The 22310-nt window shown below is 33.2% G+C and overlaps 2 protein-coding genes across 4 annotated transcripts in view; one reads left to right on the forward strand and one right to left on the reverse strand.

Annotated features, from left to right (window-relative positions):
* Positions 1 to 22310, forward strand: part of LOC145246825 (cilia- and flagella-associated protein 300-like) — a 488667-nt gene that overhangs the window by 53848 nt on the left and 412509 nt on the right. For both annotated transcript variants that reach the window (XM_080108661.1, XM_080108662.1), the window contains exon 6: positions 4489 to 4555. In XM_080108661.1, coding sequence (XP_079964787.1) covers positions 4489 to 4555 — 67 coding nt within the window. The remainder of the gene's footprint in view (positions 1 to 4488; positions 4556 to 22310) is intronic.
* The window catches only part of LOC145246824 (uncharacterized), a 58410-nt gene continuing 49757 nt past the window's right edge, over positions 13658 to 22310 (reverse strand). For both annotated transcript variants that reach the window (XM_080108660.1, XM_080108659.1), the window contains exon 2: positions 13658 to 14727. In XM_080108660.1, the coding sequence (XP_079964786.1) occupies positions 13793 to 14638 (846 nt within the window). In that variant the 5' untranslated portion in view covers positions 14639 to 14727 and the 3' untranslated portion in view covers positions 13658 to 13792. The remainder of the gene's footprint in view (positions 14728 to 22310) is intronic.

Genomic DNA, 22310 nt, shown 5'->3' on the forward strand with positions numbered 1-22310 from the left:
CGATTATTATGATTAGAAGAATAAACAATTAAATTGGGGGGAAAAATGATCGACATATAATATAGCAAAAGGAATGTGAAAATAGAAAATAGATGTAAGCATTATTTTTGAGTTTGCATAAACTAGATTGGGGACATTAGGTTGGTCTGATGCACGGAATGATGTGACGTAAAGAAACACATGATGTATGTAGATTTGGGAGAGATTCTACAACTGTTTCGATACGTCCACGTCAATCGGTTCCTGTTAGAACTGTTGCATAAATGTTAAAATATACACACTAGACGATCAACTAAATGATATGACGTATATATACATACACGCATTTACACGTACATGAATATACAGATAAAATATAAAACCCACTATTCAACATGTACGTTGTTATGGAATACATTCACATACAACATATGACACGTTTTATAATATATCTCGATATACAACATATGGATCTGCAAAATAGATTTCCACATAGGGGTCAAGGAGTTGGAGTCGAAGATATCAAAGGAGTCGGAGTCAGCATTCTAGGAATTCTAGGCGTCGGAATCAGACTTGTATCATCCAACTCTGCAACCCTCTTCTCATGGCTGCAAAAAGAAATAAGTTACCACGTGGGTTGATGCGCACTAATTTTAAAGTCATTCTGAGTTGAGATTATAATTTTCAAAGAAAAGAACAATCTACCAAGTTTTTGACACTACTGATAAAAATATTATGATTAAACCAAGAAAGAAGATAAGTTCTCTACAAATTTTTTTTCCTGAATGTATATCCAGATGAATAAAGTCCCCAGATGTTCAATTCTAAAATATACAGTGGCATGGTGCCTCCATTGAATGTGTTGGATACACGATACTCGAGTAATATGGCCTTATACCTTCCTTGGATAGGTCTGATTCACAATGCTTGAATAATATGTCAAATCTACTGTCGTCAGTGGATGATCTTGTGTTACATTCTGCTCTCGTGAGGAAACACGCACAGCATAACAAACGTGCACCTACGTTCCATCCTTATTTTTCAGAAATAAGAGTTTTCGATTTCGAGTTAGCGTTTAAATCTCTCATAGTCGATACAATACTTTTCTGTCGAAGGTTGATTCTAGACTGAGTTTTTATCTTTTCAGTCTTTTGCATGTGACATCAGCCCCCCCCCCTGCAAACACCTACGCATCCAATATGAAAGGGTTAATTTGATTGGACGATGGGTTGTTGCCAGGCTGAGATTCTAAAAATACTTCAAACTCACGCACCAGAAGTTTAGACGCTAATGACATCTGATTGTCGGGTGATTTGGTGACGCCCAGGATAGGAACGTCACGGTATATATATATATATATATATATATATATATATATATATATATATATATATATATATGATTACTTCATTTAATCACATAAATTAATATACGAAGATATAAATTTATGCATAAATTTTTCAGTATTTACTTCAACAGTGCTCGATACATAGGTAGAGCTAGGTAGTAAGTTATGAAAATAGATATGGCAATTAAGCTACACAGAATATTCCGTGTTTCAATCACGACGAATTCTCATAAGAATGAAACGCAGAATACTCTGCGGCTTAATTGCCATAGTTATTTTCATAACTTATATATATATATATATATATATAAGGAAAGAAGAAAAAAGCAATATATATATATATATATATATATATAACGAAAGAAGGAAAAAAGGGAATATATATATATATAACGAAAGAAAAAAAAAAGGAATATATATATATATATATATATATATATATATATATATATATATATATAAGGAAAGAAGAAAAAAGGAATATATATATATATAAGGAAAGAAGAAAAAAAAGAATATATATATATAAGGAAAGAAGAAAAAAAGGGAATATATATATATATTATATATATATATATAACGAAAGAAGAAAAAAAAGGAATATATATATAAGGAAAGAAGAAAAAAAGGAATATATATATATATATATATATAACGAAAGAAGAAAAAAAAGGAATATATATATATATATATATATATATATATATATATATATAACGAAAGAAGAAAAAAAAGGAATATATATATAAGGAAAGAAGAAAAAAAGGAGTATATATACATATATATATATATATATATATATATATATATATATATAAGGAAAGAAGGAAAAAAGGAATATATATATATATATAAAAGGAAAAAAGGAATATATATATAAATATATATATGAAAGGAAAAAAGGAATATATATATATATATATATATAATAAAAAAAATATAAAATTAAAAAAGATAAAAATAATAAATAGATCAAGATCTTTAATTTCAAATGAAGAATGAAAATGAACTAAATATAAAGTAATGTTTAGACTTTATTTCCTTATTGAATAAGTTTTAAACTTAAACCAGTCCTAAATCGCATAAATAAACATGCAGATAATTTTGTAAATAAACAGAGCAAATTCCCGAGACGAAACTTACATGGTTTTGTAACGATTTAACTTAGTTGATTAGTCCGATCTAATAAATAATAAAATTAAAAATGGAAAAAGAAGAAATTAAGGAAAAAAAAAAGAAAAAAATTAAAAAATAAATATTAAAAAAAATAAGTTTAATTAAATAAAGAAATATATAAATCTAATTTAAGAAATCGATAAATCGTATTAATAAAACATATTTAATGGGTATAGGTAATTAGTGGTAACATCGTTTGATATTTAGTTTGAAATTCGTTTTTTTTATATAAAGATACGAAAATAAGTATATATATAAATCTTTAAAAAATACTTTACAAAGGATGCAACAGAGGTAAAGTGTCCCCGCTTGTTTTCTTTTTCTCATAAAAGAATTTTTTTTCCTTAATGTTTCATTGTTAAAGTGTTTTTTATTTAATAAGTCTGAAGAAAGGCTGTTCTTGTGAAAATTTTCAAACGACATACTGTTTGAATTTGTCGAAATGGTCTTGAAACAATTGTAACTAACAATGAAATACACTTTTTCTTGTTCTCAACCTATTTCTTGAAGTCTTGGTTTTTGTTAAAACAGTATATGAATGCTCAGTTATGAAATATGATAATTTTGTAGCTTACTTTTTAAGTCATCTTTTTTTACTTAAATTTATTGGTATATGAACAATTACTGAATTATATTAACCCAGTATAATTCGGAATACTACAAATTTGTTTATATATATATATATATATATATATATATATATATATATATGAAATATTAAAAAGACGTCTAGAAATCAAAATAAGTTTAAGATTCCTAAAATTTGGACTAGAATTGTCTGCAAGGGCCCGTGGCACAGTGGATAGAATACTTGGTGAAATTCAGTTGTAAAAGTTAACTTTCTGGAGATTGAAGGCTCAATCCTTAGTGTGGGTGACCCAAAAGTACAATTGCAAATTACTTAGGACTTGTACCCAGTCGTGGCTAACGGAACGAGAGCATGCTATCCCCATGGATTAAATAAAAGGTTCTGTGCAGATTCACAAGTTTGGCAAGATACACTTGAAGAAGGCTAGAGGTGAAATCGACCGAAACGTTTTGCAAATAAGACTCAAGGTGAGAACAGTAGTTTGAATAATCCAAATAATACGAATAATCTCAAAAATTCCAAATATCATTTTTCTTGGTTTGTCATAGTATTTTCATCACTAAATGAACGGACATTAGACGTTGCGAGCCTATCCTTATTTTATTATTATTTCCATGACAGGTGCTCGTCTGAACTCCAATCTCTGGTCCCCCCCCTCGCCAATCTTTCACAAAAAACACCCGTCTAGCTGAATCCACTGTGAAAAATTTCCCCCACTCTATATCTGTGCCTAAATCAAAACGCGGATTCCATGAACAAAGCTTCTTTCTTAGAACTGCACGCCTGTGGAACTCTGTTCCGTCTGCCTGCTTCCCACCGGACTACAACTTGGATGTCTTCAAGTCCAACGTTAACAAATTCCTAATGAACCGCCCCCTTAAGTAAACACTTCATCAAATCTCCACACTAACGTAATGTACTTGCAATAACCCTTATCCCTGAGTGGCTTCCGGGCCTTGATAAGTGGTGATCACTGTGTAAGAAAAAAAAATTAAGAATGTTCGTTCTTGTTTATATTTGTCCACACAATTCCCAGAAAATTATCCTCTTTCTTATCTTTGAAAAATTCTCTATATTTCTCTCAGTTTGTCTGTCTGTTTCACTTTTCTCAGAAACTACTGGTCCGATCTGGTTGGAATTTTTTTATGGGGCTTTGTTATGATAATGTGCAGTAAACTAAGTATTATGGCATCCGTTTGATGCACTGTTACGGATTAATATTTAATGCAGAAATGAGCACGAATTTAACCGTATTCAACCATCAATTTTGCATAAATTCAACAGGTTATAACTTTTGCTTTTATTTTTTTTTTGTTATTTGATATTTTTCATTGTTTTGATTTGAAAATTAACATAATTTTACAAAATTTGATTGTATGTTTTCTTCTTTTTAAAGCGTTGTCAAACATTCTGAAACCAAAGAGCTGAAAATCATCTCTTGTATCTACAAGATTACGGCTTCTGTAAGTAATCATTTCTTAGTGTCTATCATTCTAACTAGATTTGCGATGAACAAACGCTTTTAAATGACATTTCCTCGGTTTTTATTTTTATTTTTTTTTTGTTTTTATTTTTAATGACGTATTAATAACAGATGCACGCACAAAAAAGGAGAAAAAAAAAAGAAAAAATTTCAATCATAATTGTTTGGAAAAAATGATTTCTGACAAAATTTCTAATGTCCTAATAACTACAGGTTGGCCAAAAAGTTACAGAAGGGATTTTTGATTTAAATAGATTCTTGATTTTTAATGGTACCTTTATGGAATTTTAACATACATCAAATCTGTTGCCAAGGTCGCCTGAAAAATGGTTGCATCATTTTACCGCTCCAGAAGGTATCTCACAATCCTCTACCTGTACAAAATGGAGTACTGTTGTCGTATCTGCAATATGCTCAGAGCACCCTATCCTGCCTTGACAAACTTCAAAAACTCCTAGATGATACAATTTTTTGTTCGCTGCAACATTTTTCCCACAAGAGCCATTGCGAGCTTGTGTCTGCTCTATCGTTACTTAAATGGCAAGTGCTCGTCTGAGCTTCCATCTATCGTCATCCCTCGCTAAACTTTCACAAAAAACATTCGTCTAGCTATAACCACTATAAACAATTTCTCTCATTCTCGATCTGTGCCTACATCTAAATGCAAATTGCATGAACAAGGCTTTTTTCCTAGAACTCCCCCCCCTGTGGGACTCTGTTCTGCTGGCCTGCTTTCCAGCTGACAACAATATGGTTTTCTTCAAGTCTAATGTAAACAAATTCTTGTTTAGCCGTCCCTCTAAGTAATCCATTTCTACCCTATTTCCATCACTAACTATTACTGTGCCGTTGTCCCAGTGACCACCATATATTCATTAACCCTTATTCTCGAGTGGCCTTGATAAGTGGTGATTCCCTTGTATATAAAAAAAAAAAATTATGACGAAGACAATGAAGACTTGCTTGCAAAGAAAGAGCAAAAATTGAAATGATTTAATTATAAGAAATAACATTTTTAAAATGGTTTCCATTTTCAATCTGTTAGTAACTTTTTCTTGTGGGCGATATTTCAACGAAAAAGTTTACATCAAGAAGCCTAAAATTCTACATGAATTAAAAGAACATTAGGAATGAAGTCGAAGAATCAAATCAGTAATTCAGTGCTGCTGGAATCACGACACTACCCTCTATAGCAACACATCAAAGACCATAAATGACCAAGTTCTCTCTGACTCTCTCTTCTGTGATCTTGAGCACGTGGTACAATGCGGAAAGCAGTGGCTGGTTACTTTTAATGCATCTAAAACCAAGCTCCTATCTTTACATCATCACCGCTCTGATCCCTATCTGGAATTAATTGAAATGAATGGCTCTCGTCTTGGTGAGGCTCCATGTTTTGACAAGCTTTTGGGCTTGACTAATACTCCTGATCTGAAATGGAACACATATATCAAATCCGTTGCCAAGGTTGCTGAAAAAATAGTAGGATCCTTCTACTGCTTCAGTAGATACGTCACTCCTGATGCAATTCTCTACCTATATAAAAGTCAGGTACAGCCAATGATGGACTACTTTTGCCACATCTGGGCAGGAGCTGCTAGAAGCAGCTTATCCTGCCTTGACAGAGTTCAAAATAGACTTCGTAGCTTAGTGGGGGGGATGCCGTTTTCTCTTCTTTGCAACCTCTTTCCCACGGGCCTGTCTCTGCTTTATCGTTATTTTCATGGCAAGTGCTCGTCTGAGCTTCAATCTATGGTCCTCCATTGTCAAACTTTCACGAAAAACACTCGTCTAGCTAAAACCACTATTAATAATTTCCCACACTCTTTATCTGTGCCTAAACCTAAACGTAGATTCCATGAACAAAGCTTCTTTCTTAGAACTGCATGCCTGTGGAACTCTCTTCCGTTTGCCTGCTTTCCAGCTGACTACAATCTGATTGTCTTCAAGTCTAACGTAAACAAGTTCTTGATGAACCGTCCCCCTAAGTAATCCAATTTACAAAATTTCCACTATTTATGTTTACTACACTATAATCCCCTTGACTAATGTATACCCATTAACCCTTATCTTCGAGTGGCCTCCGGGCCTTGATAATTGGTGATTCCTATGTAATTTTTTTTTTTTAATCCCTTATGGAGAATGTTTTGGAAAGGACATGAATTCGTGAAGCTGAAAATGGAAAGTATTTAAAAGATGTTATTTTTCATGAATAAATTTTTTTTTAGTTTTGTTATTTTTTACAAACAAATCTCAATCGTCTTTGTCATATTATATTAAAATTCTTTTCAAGTATCATGAATAATAAAAAAAAATCTAATCAAGTTTTTAAAAAAAAATCCTTAGCAACATCTTGGCAACCAACGGTTGAGTTATTTATTTCTCAAAAATTTAATCGTTGAAATTTTAAAATAATTTAATCATTTTTTTATTGTTTAATTTTTCTTTATTTCATCGTTTATTTAACATATGATTGTTTCCTTAGATTATTTAGAAACGATTTTAGAATTTAAATACCAAGTTTGCATGAAACTGCAAGGAAAATACCGTCTGAATTGAAAATATTGGTTATCGTTGATATGGTCAACACTTTGTCTTCGCAACTTCATGTTAAAATTCTATTAAGGTACCATGAAAAATAAAGAATTTATTCAAAGTGTAAAATCCCTCAGCGATCCTTCTGTAATCCCCCCCCCCCGCCGTATAAATAAGAAATTTTTTTTCAAAAAAATGAACGTAAGCAATGGATCAGTTTCACAACTTATTTTGAAAATACAAGATGGCAAAGAAATAATAGATGATACTTTAATGGAATTTTAACACAATATAACAAAAAAAAGTGAAGATTTGTTTGAAAAAAAAAAAAAGGACAAAAATGAAAAAGTTGGCAATATCAACTGGCCTTCACGTTTTGGCCTTCAGACCAAGATCAAAGTGTAGTATCTGTCTTCAGATGCTATTACACTTCAATTTCTTGTTCTCTCTCAGTGGAGAAGAAATCCTTCACGACTGAGACAATTTTCATTTTTGTTCCTTTTCTCTCCGTTAAAAAAACGACCCTGGTGTCTAACTCTGCCTTGCCTCGTGGGGAGGCATTGTAAATAGGAACTGACTTTTTTGTGTGTGTGTGTGTGTGTGTGTGTGTGTGTGTGTGTGTGTGTGTGTGTGTGTGTGCGCGCGCGCGCGGCAGGGAGGGGAGAGTATCCAAAGAAAAACTTTGTATCAATAAACGTAAAACTCTACAGGAATTGAAGGAGAACACACCAGGAATGCATTCGAGAAATTAACTCACATAATCGAGTGAAACTAGGAAACTGCAAGAAAATACCATTTGAAAATATTGGTTGAAATTAGGGCTAGGACAACAGCATATTCTTTTCATTGTTTTGACTCTCGAGTGTGTATCCGTTGATCTCTTATATGCTTTTATATAGAGTGATGTGGTTTTCGGTCGTTTAACTGTGTCGGATATATACTCGAGAGTTAAAACAATGATAAGAATATTCTGTTGTCATAGCCCTACTGATTATCATTTAGCTGAATAATTACGCATGATCAAACGAACAAGAAAGTCATTCTTAACATAAGGAAATCGGTTGTGATCACGTTATCTGAGAGAATTGTAATCATTAATCAGAAGTGAAAAGACCTTGTTTGTTGCTGACGTCACGTCTGCAGTGTATCAACCGGAAGTTACAAAAGCGGAGAATCTTGGGTATAATCACTTATTCCACAGAAGTGTACATTTTTCACAATCATATAAATATATTACGTTTCTGAATTTTTTTAAGATGAGGAATGATTATTCGTATTATTTGGATTCTTTGGACTACTGTTCTCATCTTGAGTGTCATTTTCACAACCGTGTCTGGCATATAGTCGAGAGTCCAAACAATGATGAGAATATTCTGTTGTCATGGCTCTAGTTATAATGGATATGTCAAACACATTGTTGCAATTGCCAAGTTAAAAGCGTGAAATAAATTGTACCTGAAAGCATTATCAAAACATAAAGTATGATAAAGTTCAGTCATTATTTGTTTTTTTTTTGTTTTTTTGCTTTAATAAAAAACACAAAACGTATGCTTATTATCTTGTGTCCTGAATATTTCGCAATCAAGTTCTATCAATATCTATTTTCTTTCTTTTTTTTTTCCTCGTGTGTTTGTTTTTTAAATTTCTCTTTTCGATACTTGTACAGTTTAATCAAGACATTAAAAAAAATGAAAATATCGGAAAAAGTTTATATTGTACGTATCCATTATGGAATGAAGTTCTCCGAAAAAAATTCACTTAATTTCATCAAATTTTTTTTTTTTTTTTTTACAGCGAAAAAACAATTTGTTATGATACCGAGCAAAAGGTTCGATTTTTAGGAAGAAAAGCTAGTATTAAAAATAGGGAAGGGGTGTCGGCGCTTTAAATTGAGTTATCTCCCCATGGCGTGGTCAAAAAATACCAAGATGGCTATCTTCAACGTGCTGTCATATTTTTTTCGCTGTAAAAAAAGCAAAATAAAAAAAAAACTACGAGATCAAATTAGGTGAAATTTTTTTTTTTTGAGATCTTCAGTCCAACACGGATAACCTTTTTTCAATATTTTCATTTATTAATGTCTTGATTAAACTGTACAAGTACCCTCTTTTCAATGTCTAACTACTTTTTTTTTATTTTCGATGTCACAGCGTCCCCCCCCTTCAGTTACGTTTCCGTTTTAGTTTTTTTTATTTTCACCTGTCTCCCAAGAACTCGACTTCTCTATACTTTTTCTCGGAAACTACTGAGCCGAAATGCCTGAAATTTTGTACCTACATTTGTTATGGTAATGGCATCCCTTCGATGCACAATTATGGATTAATAGAGATTAATCACCATAATACCACATTTACTCAAAGTTTTCTCGGAAACTACTGTACTGATCTGGTTGAAATTTTGTATGAACATTTGTTATAAGGTGAAGCGAACTAAGAATTATGACATCCATTCGATGCAAAATGGGGAAGTAATAGAAATAAATATTTAATGCAAAAAATTAGCACAAATTTAACCATATTCAACAATCAATTTAGCATAAAGCACCCAATCGTAGTCAGTGGGCTATAACTTTTGCCCGTTTTTAACAGTTTATATATATATATATATATACACACACACACACACACAGGGTGATTCACGGGAAACGGATGTTTTTAGAACGCTATTTGTTTCTAAATATATCATAATGGCGAAGTTTAGTAAAAAAAAAAAAAAAATGTACATTATACAATTTTTGTTGAAATATTTGCAGGATTTTGTTTCCCTTAAAAACATCCGTTTCTCGTGACTCACTTGTATAATGTGATAAATGATATAATTATTTCCATAGTCAAATAACGTTGTAGCTCACGCGACTCATGAAAACCAACAAACCGGAAGTTTAAGTCTCGAGTCTTAGCTTTCTCTGGACTTTCTTGTTGTGGGTTTTTTTATGAAACACCATATAACAAAGGTAAGTATATATATAAGATACTCGTAAACCAATGAATTCTAACTTTTATTCAAACATCTGATCTCAAGGTAAACAACCAAGTTTCGTATCCTGTACGTTCTGCTGTTTCAACCAATGAGAAAAATTAACACGTAAAATACAGCATTCGGAATATCCGTTTATAAATCTAAGTAAATATTTATTGCTGTCTCTTTCCTTTTCTAAAAAATAAATATGTAGGTGTATCTCAGTGCTTATATGCTTATATGCTAAGCACTCGATACCCTTTTCAAGATGTGAAAAAGATATTTGTTTTGTCAAACATTTGCATCTGCCCAATTTGTAAAAATTGTATTTGATTTAATTGGGGGGGGGGGGTGAATAATTCAAAGTGTAGTATCTGGTCTATCCACAATCAGTAGAGGGGGAGAAATCATGAATTGAGCTTCCTTCTTTTTCGTCTCAATTCAGAATGTCGCTAGCTCTAACACTTTCTACACTGTCTACTAAGCCCCAACTACTGTCACATCGCCGCAGTATTGAAACCCTATCCTTGTTTCACAAATACTATTATGGAATGTGTACCAATGAACTTAGCATATTTGTACTCGATAAGCGAAAATACCCTGTCCCACTTCATTTGATTGCAAACAGGATCGTTAATTTTATTAACTATTAGTAGGGATTGCCTGGTGTTGCCCGATTGTAAAATACTCTTAAATATATTTTAATTTAGGTAGATTTCGTATTTATTTATTTATTTTATTGTTACATTTTCACCCCAAACAAGGCACAGTGCTACTTTGATTTAGGGGCTACTATCAGGGATATAAGTTGCAGGGATGCTATGTGGGGAGTTGAGCGGTAAGATATCTGTTCACATTACACTTGAACTTCTGCATGTCAGTACAGTTGGGGAAGCAGGAACCCGGAAGGGAGTGGTTTGCTAGGTCCAAAGTAGAGTTTAAGGCAAATTGACGAGCAAGCATGTTAGCTTTCTTAGTTGCCAGAGTCAATTATTTCAATTTATTTCATATTATATTGTACCCAATATATAGTCGTAATTTCCAAAGTAAAACAAAAAAAAAAAATGTGTTGTCCACCATATCTAGAATCGAAACTGAAACCAAAATTTACAAGATTCAAGCAAGCAAAGATGCCCAAACGGTCCAATTATTAAGATATACATATCCATCCGCCTACACACATAAACCCCAAAGAAAAGAAAAATTTGCATTTTTTACTATCGGGTCATCACTAATCGAGAATAAGAGCCACTTGAGGATAAGAGTTAATGAGATGGAATCTCAGCCTAGTGATGAGGAATATTATGGGAGTACTAACATTTCTACTGCTCAAGAAAATATCTTGGTCTCGATACAGTCCTTTATCTTTATACAAGAGCCATGTACATCCTAAGACGGAGCATTGTTGCCGCATCTGGGGAGGTCCCCCTCAGAACATCATTTCCTGCTTGGACAGAGTACAAAACTGACACAGAAGAGAGGTTGCCAGTCATTTTCTACTCTACCATTATTTTCATGGCAGGTGCTCGACTGAGCTCCAATCTATGGTTCCCCCTTGTAAAACATTCATGATAAAATTCGTCTAGCAAGTGTAATGTAATGTGGACACATGCATGCAAAATGATGTCATTGGTTGGGGAAAAATAAAGTCATCAATAAAGGAGATCTTGTTAGAGACGAAAGCACGTTCAAGATCACGTTAGAAGTGTGAATGACATTCAAGAAGAGGGATGTCACGGTGCTAATGAGAGAATGAGGAAATAAATGTTGTTGTACAACAAAAACAAAAGCAAGTTGAAATTCTTTTCTATTCTTTGCTTTGCGACTGAGGCTACAACGTGTTGGTTCCCAGACAACGTTACACTACAACATTACACTACAACAGCTGTATAGAAGTCAAAACTCATTACTATGCAACTTTGCTACTATGCCACTCTAATCAAGTAAATATTTTTATAAAATAATCAGAAAAAAAACAAAAATTAAAGCAAAATTTTGAAAAAGGCTAAATTCAATTTTTTAAGGTCAAACTGCTTCTAAAAAGGCCAAATTCGCAAAATTTGGCTTTAAAAAGGTCAATCTGCCGACTCTGGATAATATCTCTTCTCCAAAAATGCTACTCCTGGAATCGTTAATAAACCTTAAACTCCTTTCAGCAAGTCAACCATATTTTAATCTATGTCTGACTTGTCCACCAAGTTTCATTTATGAATACTCTAATTTTTTTTTTTTTTATTACCATTCAATGATTAATACAAAGCACTACCTAATAAATGTTAGATAGTCTTTGACCGACAAAGAGGCGTTTTGAAAGATGAACAGTGTGGGGTGTGGACACTTTGATGATCGTCTCATCAGTAGGAGGTGTGATCCTAAATGGGGCTTCACATCCAGCAGACTTTAACCCTTTCTCCTCTCTTCAAGTTCTTCTGTTTGGCTATCTCAAAGTCTGTCAAAACGATTCCCAAATTATTCATGAACTGAAAAGGGTTACCACAACCGAAATCTAGGCAGTACTGAGAAATGTATACACGGGAGTTATTAATATGTGCGGATCATTGAAGAGCAATAAAGCAAAGACTGTTGGACATTCATGATTGAAATTTAGTGGACAAGTCAGGCATAGATTGAAATATATTTGCACTGAATATTCTTAGATTGTTGAAAGGATTCAAGTTATTTTTTTTAACTATTCAATCAGTAGTATTATGGGAAAGTTTCTCTGTATTGGTTTTTAGTTAAAATCATTTCTCAAAATTCTGCTTGAAAATGAAATATATTTGGAATTCAAATATTTGTAAAACATTCACAACAAGAACTCGTTTAGCTACAAAAAGCGTCTACAATTTATCGCTCTTTCTCTCTGTCTCTCTCTCTAAAACTGAAGGAAAATTCCATGAACAAAGTTTCTTTCTTAGAACTACATGCCTGTGGAACCAAATACCTAGGGACTTCTTCCCAACTGACTATAACATGATCGTTTTCAAGTCTAATGTAAACAAGTTCTTGTTGAGCAGTCCTTTTGAATGACCAAATCCTACCCAATTTCCACCATTACCGATCATCACGATGTTGTCTTCTTGATCACCTGACACTCATTAACCCTTATCTTCAGGTAGCCTTGACCCTTGATAAGCAGTGACCCGCCTCCCCCTGGTAAAAAATGGAATGTGCTCTGACAAACTTATAGCACTTCCACTTCCTGTATGTAAATACCTTTAATTAACCTGACAAACAGCAAAATCCCACCCCTTCACTGTTGAGGTCCCTAGATGCTGGAAAGCCTTCTACTCTAGTAGTTTCTTCCCTCAAAATACTACACTTTGGAATTCCCTTGCGGTATCCTACTTCCCTGACTGTACTGACATGCAGAAGACATCTCGCTGCTCAACTCCCTATAAAGTGTCCCTGTAGATATGGTCCAAAATAGTAACCCCTTACGTCCAAGTGACACTGTGTTTTGTTTTGGGTTAAATATGGTCCAAAATAGTAACCCCTTACGTCCAAGTGACACTGTGCTTTGTTTTGGGTTAATAAGTGTTTAAAAAAATGGTTTATGTGGTCAAGTTATCCAAACTCAAACATGATATCGTTCACAACATTCTTTATTTATTCATTTAGTCTCTTGGTCAAAGACCTGAAACAAATAAGAACAACTGTTATAAGAATCTGAAAAAAAAAAAAAAACGATTTAAAACGTCGACTCATCAAGTCAGCTCGTTGATTAAGGAGGTATTGTTGGTTCTTGGTGGGAGTCGTCACTATCGGAGTGCATTTGTTTCAATATAATTTTGTCACTGTTTGCAAGCACGCCAGTTCGTTCGAAGATTTTATTTATCTCTTTGATTTTCTTTTGTTTTTGGTTCAAATAAATCAGAAAGAACACAAGAAGAATGCAAAGAATATCCAAGAAAAAGATTGTAATTCCTGAGAGATGCCGCATCCGAGTGTACACTAAACTGACATGTTCGTTAATAATGATGGCACACGGGTCGTTACTGGCAGTGAAATCCACGCCGTTGCTACGACTGGTAATGTAATCCACAGTTAGCTCATAGCAAGCTATCTGTATTGTGTTCGTGTGGTTAGCACAGGTTGGGTACATGCTTTGTAAATTCCGCCAGCAGAGAGACAGTTTCTCTGGGTTTAAGTTTTGGTTTTTACAGACATCATCGGCAGTTGGAATTTGAAAATAATCTTTGAAGGAAATCGGTTGGGCACAGAGGAATTGCAAACCAGCAAGGAATTCTGCAAATGAAACAATAAGCAAAAGAATGGACGCAGGTGTCGGTCCCAGACAGCTTAGACCAAAGGTAGAAATGGCAATGTTCAGGATGCCGCCATAACCTGGTGCTTGTAGTCCATTGCAAGGATGCGCCTTGAGAAAAAATGCACAAGAGACAGGTTGGAGAGCGCTGCGGCATGTAAACAGAAAACCAACACCGACAATTATCTGAAGGATACCTATGAGAAATATGAGAAGGAAGATGATGCTGGAAAGATGATGATTGCCTGAAGAGTGTGAGGGATGCTGCATGATGAAGGCAAGTTTCTTTGGGATTATCGTCATAATTTCTTTGGTTCTTTTGAGATTCGAGTTGAGGTTTCAGACTTGATCAGATGGGTTTGATTTAAGAAATCGTTGACATTGGTAGAGTTCTGCAAAAATCAATGAAATATAAAAATGTAAAAACAAAACAAACAAAAAATACACAACAACATTTTACTATAATAATAAGAAAAAAGATAATAATAAAAATAATAAGAAAGATTTTTTTTTTTTACACAGGCATCACCACATTATCAAGGCCAAGAGGCCACTCAAGGATAAGGGTTAAAGAGTGTACAGTAGAAATTGGACAATATAGTAATCATTAGTAATGAACATTCGGTAAATTTGATAACTTATATGGAACGGCTCATCAAGAACTTATTTATGTTAGACTTGAACACAACCATATTGTAATCAGCCGGAAAGCAGGAAAACGGAAGACAATTCCACAGACGTGCAGTTCTAAGAAAGAAGCTTTGTTTATGGAATCTACGTTTAGGTTTAGGCACAGATAAAGAGTGGGGGGAATTATTGATAGTGTTTTCAACTAGACGAGTGTTTCTTGTGAAAGTTTGGCCAGGAGGGACCATAGACTGAAGCTCAGTCGAACACTTTCCATGAAAATAACGATACATCAGAGATAAACTCGCAACATCTCTTCTGTGAAATAGAGCTTGCAGGGAAGAGAAAAGGACATCTCCTACGAGGCTAAGAAGTCTATTTTGAACTCTATCAAGGCAAGACAAGTCCTTTCTAGCAGCTCCTGCCCAGATGTGGCAACAGTATTCCATCCTTAGACGTACCTGGCTCTTATATAGATAGAGAATTGCATCAGCAGTGAGATATCTACTGGATCGATAGAAAGATCCCACCATTTTTCCAGCGGCCTTGGCAACAGATTTAATGTATGTGTTTCATTTAAGATCAGGAGTAAAAGTCAAGCCCAGAAGCTTGTCAAAACTTGAGGCCTCCTGAAACGAAAGCCATTCATTTCAATTGATGCCAGATGTGGATCAGAATGTTGATAATAATAATAATAAGAAGAAGAAAGATAATAAGAATAGGACAGATGATGATGATGATGATAATAATAATAATCTACATTATAGTTCTCTTAGTTTGTCTGTCTGTACCATTGCACTTTTTCTTGGGAACTACTGGCCGAAAGTTTGTATGAACCTTTGTTATGATAAAATACAGCGAACTAAGTATTATGGTATCTGTTCGATTCACAGTTAAAGGTTAATAGGGATTAGTATTTAATGCAAAAATAAGGAGAAACTTAACCATATTCAATCATCAATTTGGCCTAAAACACCCATTTTAAGTCAACAGGCTATAACTTTTTTTCATTTTTAACAAGCAATAAGTGTAGCAATAATAATAATGCACTAAAAAATTAAATGTTTGCACTTTATTATTTTCAATATCTATTTATTTTTAAATCGTCTGAGTGCCAGAGATAAAATGCAATGCAAAAGAATAATTGAAAATGTACTGGTGTTGTTAAGGCAGAAGTTCTGACCTTATCAATTTTAAAATGAATTGTTCCAAAATCGAATTCGATCGTCTTTTTTTAACTTAAAAAAAAACAAACTATTTGCATTCTTTTTACTTTAATACACTGTTGAACAGTTTTTAAATAAAGAGGAGACACATTCACTTTATTTAATTTTTAGATGACAATGACTGTTATTTTTATGAAAGAAATGTTTTTCTGTGTATTATTAAACCTTAGATGTGTTATGTCAAGAGGTATATTAAGATTAACATAAAGTTATAGCGGTAAATGGAAGGTGGCAGTGATGAAATGATTAATGCTGTAGACTGGTAACCTGGGCGTGCGAAGTTCGAATCCAATCAGTTTCATAGCATTACTTTCAAATATGGATGTTGGCAACCTTCACCAAGCCCCTAAGTATAAGTACCCCAATCTAAAAAAAAAGAAAGGGGATAATCAATGCCAACAAAATCAAGCTGGTCAAAAAGTGGTACCATACTGATCCATGCAAATTGAATTTTATAGGAAATATTGATATGTCTTGTGGAAAGGGATATATTCGTTTGAAGAAGCTGAGTGGTCTTGGCTACTTATTCGAGTAATAATGCAGTATGTTGCCCTACTGAACGAGTGTTTGTGGTTGGAGTGGTATATCCTTAGAGTGTGGCTTTTGACATCTCTTTCAGGGGACTATCAGTTGGAACTTATAGCTTAAGCATACAATCATATTCTTGTAAGGAGGAACCCGGATGTATGTCGAGAGTCAAAACAATGAAAAGAATATGCTGTTGTCATCATATCTTTCTCATCCCTCACTGGTCAGGTTTCACTTCCATATATCAATTTCATATATCATCACACTGCATACATGCTTGATAGAGGTAACACTCTGCTGGTTAGTAATAACAAAAGTTCTCTAAACTATTGCATCCATTTCTAACTTTTGTGATAACGCTAGCACCTGCTCCACCATGTGCTCCAATGATATCATGAAAGTAACAAAAATTCTCCACAAGCTTTGCCATCCAAATATACTTTCATAATAGTATCATTCTCATATCATTTCTCTCCATGCAACGCATATCTTCAACCCTCACTGGCCAATTCATCATCACACATGCCTTAAAGACCTCCATTAATCAACAGTGATAAGTTTACTTTTAATCATTAAATGCCATTTTAATAAATATAAATATTATACAAAACCTGTCAATAAGTATGTGTTTACCTGAGGCTTGTTTCATATGCCCCTCAATCATATAAAATATGCTAAAATATACTTTAGTTCTGGAATTGAGTTATTTTTGCAAAAGCAACGTTTTAATTCTTCTAATAAGTTGTAATTTGTAATTAACTTATATTTGGATAGTTATGCATTTCTATCGCTCCCTTCTTACTCTATGTTGATTCAACCACTTTCTAATATTTCTTAGTATCTCTGTGAACATTTAGAGAAAGAGTAACTCTCTTTAGCGCTGCCATCTAATCAAAATAGAGTCTGTACGATTAGATGATGAAATAATCATTATATTATTACGCTTATCGCTCCGTCCGTTATCATGCAGTGCATCCCTAAAAAAGGAAAGTGGAATATTCCAAATAAACCTTGTCACCCTTTGAAATATAAAAAAAAAAAAATTGGTGTTGCTGTTGAGGCAAAGCTAATAAAAATGATTTGCCTTTATTAGCCTTTTGGCTAAGATCAAAGTGTAGTATCTGTTCTTCAGGTGCTACATTTCAATTTCTTCTCTCTCAGTGGAAAAGAAATCCTTTACGACTAAGACAATTTTTTCTCCACGTTAAAAAACGACCCTGGTGTCTAAATCTGTCCCATGAGGAGGCATTGTGAATAGGTACTATGTTTAATGTAATAAAGTTTTAATATTAAAAAAGTAACTGGAAAAAGTTATTTCTGATTTAATTACAAAATGCCCTGGAAATGTCACTTCTGATTAATTATAAAATGCCCTGGAAAATGTCCGTTCTGATTATTTTTTTTTGTTTACTTGCCTCCCCACAAGGGCGGAATTGGACATGAGGTCGGTTAAAAATTTAGGGGGAAACAAGCGGCACTCTGGTCAATAACAAAAATTAAAATTGTATCAGTAATGAAGGATTTTTCCTCCATTAACCAAGACGAAAAAAAGGGGGATTTAAGTCACTGGAATGCTGAAACTGATACTACACTCAGAAATTCATGTTGAAGCAATGGCTGCCTAATCCGTAACCGTGTCAATGTTTATATGTATTACTTTCGAAAAGCTGCTGAAACAGTTTATGATTTAAACATTACTTTATTTCAAGTATATTTTAAGCAGTGGGTTATGGGATATGAAGTCAGTCCCGGAAATTACTCAAACCGTTTATGATTTAAACATTACTTTATTTCATGTATATTTTTAACAGTGGGGTGGGGGGGATATTAAATCAGTCCCGAAAATGGGTGAAACCGTTTACGCATTACAAATTACTTCATATAATATATATTTTTAACATTGGGGTGGGAAATATGAACTCGGTTCCGGAAATGGCTGCAACCATTTACGTTTTAGACATTACTTTATTTAATGTATATTTTTAACAGTAGGATGGAAGATAAGAAGTCGGTCCCGGAAATGGCTGAAAAAGTTTATGATTTATACATTACTTTATTTCATGTATATTTTCAACAGTGGGGTGGGGATTATAAGTCAGTTCTAGAAATGGCTGAAACAGTTTACTATTTAGACATTACATTATTTCATGTATATTTTTAGCAGTGGGTTTGGGATATAAAGTCGGTCCCGGAAATGGCTGAAACAGTTTACTATTTAGATATTATATTATTTCATGTATATTTTTAGCAGTGGGTTGGGGATATAAAGTCCGTCCCGGAAATGAACGAAGCAGTTTACAATTAAAACATTACTTTATTTAATGTATATTTTCAACAGTGGGGTGGCGGACATGAAGTCAGTCCCGGGATTGAATGAGATGTGCAAATATATACTATCAGAACGTTGCCCAGTATTGAATGATATGTGGAAAACATATAGTAGCAAAATACCCAGCGTCGCCTGGGATTGAATGAGATAGGTGAACGATATATATTAGCGGAATATGCTGCATCACCCGGAATTGGATAAGATAGGTGAAACATATATACTATGAGAATACCCAGAATTGATTGATTTGTTTGTAATGAAATAATCAGCCCAGGCAATATATCAAAGTTATTATTTAAGTAAGGGGGAGCGACATAGTGGGTTAAAGTAATGAAAATTATTGTCGAAATTAGTAAGATATCCAAGAATTATGAAAAATGATGAAATGTAAGTTACTTGATTGGTGTGTTTGTAATGATATAATAAGCCCAGAAAATATATCAAATATATTATATAAGTAGGAGGGAGAGGCATAATGCGGGTTTTTAATTATAAAAATTATTGTCGTAATTAGTAACATATCCGAGATTATGAACAAAGATAAAATTTGAGTTAATTGATTGTGTGTTTATAATAAAATAATCAGCCCAGGAAATATATCAAAGTAATTATGTTAGTAAGAGAGGGCAATAAGGATGGTTTAAATTATGAAAAATAATTGTCGAAATTAGTAACATATCCAAGAATTATGAAAAATGATATGTTATTTAATGCATTAGTGTGTTTGCAATGAAATAATCAGACCAGACAATATATCAAAGTTATTATTTTAGTAAGTGGGGCGATGATGTGGGTTAAAATGATGAAAAATGATTGTCAACATTAGTAACATATCCAAGAATTATGAAAAATGACGAAATGTGAGTTAATTGATTGGTGTGTTTGAAATGAAATAACCATCCCAGATAATATATCAAAGTTATTATTTTAGTAGTGGGGTGGGGGGTTGATAATGTGGGTTAAAAATATTAAAAATAATTGTCGAAATGAGTAAGATACCCAAGAATTAAGAAAAATGATTAAGTGTGAGTTAATTGATAGTTGTGTTTTTTATGAAATAATCAGCCCAGACAATATATCAAAGTAATTTTTTAGTAAGAGAGGGCGATGAGGAGGGTTTAAATTATAAAAAATTATTGTCGAAATTAGTAACATATCCAAGAATTATGAAAAATGACGAAATGTGATTTAATTGATTGGTGTGTTTATAATAAAATAATCAGCCTAGACAATATATCAAAGTTATTATATAAGTAAAGGGGAAGAAGATAAGGAGGGCTTAAATTCTGAAAAATTATTATCAAAATTAGTAACATATCCAAGAATTACGAAAAAATGATGAAATATTAGTCAATTGATTGGTGTGTTTGTAAGGAAATAATCAGCCTAGACAATATATAAAAGTTATTATTTAGTAAAGAGGGAAGGGCGAAAATGTGGGTTAAAATTATGAAATTGTCGAGATAAGTAACTTATCCAAGAATTATGAAAAATGATTAAATGTGATTTCATGCATTAGTGTGTTTGTAATAAAATAATAAGCCCAGAAATATTTAAAAGTTATTATTTTATTAAGGAGGGGGCGATAATGTGGGTATAAATTATGAAAAATGATTGTCGAAATTAGTAACATACCCAAGAATTATGAAAAATGATGAAATGGAGGTTAATTGATTAGTGTGTTTGTAATGAAATAATCAGCCCAGCAAATGTATCAAAGTTATTATTTTAGGAAGGTTGGGCGACAACAGGGGTTTAAATTATAAAAAAAATATTCTCAAAATTAGTAATATATCCAAGAATTATGAAAAATGATCAAATGTGAGTTGATTGATGTGTGTGTTTGTAATGAAATAATCAGCCTAGACAATATATCAAAGTTATTATTTTAGTAAGTCGTGCGATATGGTGAGTTTAAATGATGAAAAATTATTGTCAAAATTAGTACCATATCCAAGAATTATTAAAAAATGATGAAATGTGACTTAATTGATAGTTGTGTTTTTTTATAAAATAATCAGCCGATGCAATATATCAAATTTAATATTTTAGTAAAGGGAGGGGCGATAATGTGGGTTGAAATTATGAAAAATTATTGCAGAACATAGTAACATATTCAATAATTATGAAAAATGATAAAATGTGAGTTAATTGACCGGTGTGTTTGTAATGAAATAATCAGCCCAGGAAATATATCAGAGTTATTATTTTAGTAAGGGGCAGTAGAGTTTTAATAAAAAAAACTAGAATAATGATTATGCCTTCATTCATGCTGAACAGAACGCTCACAGCGTGCCCAGCAACAATATATTACATATGAAAAATGCTGCTGTGGAATTTCCACAGGTCCCGCTAGTGAACCATTATTATTATTATTATTATTATTATTGCAGCAGGGGTACTTGATGTCACGAGGCATCCTAATTTCTATGACTTTCATAGAATACAGGACAGGAAAGAAAATATAACTAAACTTATTATTGCAAGGTGAAATTATTTGTTAACGATAAAATGAGAGTAAAAAAAATAAATGCAGTTCATCGTAGGTGTGAACCCACAATCTCTCCTTTTAGTATTTTATATTAAACCATTGTTCAAAGGTGTCAAATTAGAGTCTATACTACATTTCAATATATAAATTGTAACGTTGTCCATACAACAACACGTGTTGCAAAAGAGACCAAAAACAAAGAATAGGAAATAACTCCAACTCGCTTGTTCTTTGTAGCAACAACATTTATTTCCTCATTGGTACAGCCGTAACGTCACCTATGTGATCTAGAACGTTCTCTATGTCTCAAGAGATCCCGAACGTTATCTCATCTCTCTCGTGATTGTTCTCTTTCTTTTTTATAGTATTTTTTCCCCCCACTAGTGATGTCATTTCGCATGCATTTAAATTTTTTTCTTTTTTTTTTTTACATGGAGGTCACCACTTATCAAGGCCCAGAAGCCACTCAGGGATAAGGGTTATTGTGTGTACAGTAATCAATGGGATAGTATCGTAGTAATAGTTAATATTGGAGATTTGATAAAGTGTCATTACTTAAGGGGGCGGTTCATCAGGAATTTGTTTATGTTGGACTTGAAGACATCCAAGTTGAAGTCAGGAGGGAAACAGGCAAGCGACAGAGAGTTCCACAGGCGTACAGTTCTAAGAGAGAAGCTTTGTTCATGGAATCTACGTTTTGATTTAGGCACAGATAAAGAGTGGGGAAAATTATTGACAGTGGTTTCAGCTAGACACCCTCGCAGTGTTATAAAA

The sequence above is a fragment of the Euprymna scolopes genome, chromosome 24 (genome assembly GCF_053919585.1).
Source record: "Euprymna scolopes isolate OS-2025 chromosome 24, ASM5391958v1, whole genome shotgun sequence".
In the NCBI taxonomy this organism is placed as follows: domain Eukaryota; kingdom Metazoa; phylum Mollusca; class Cephalopoda; order Sepiida; family Sepiolidae; genus Euprymna; species Euprymna scolopes.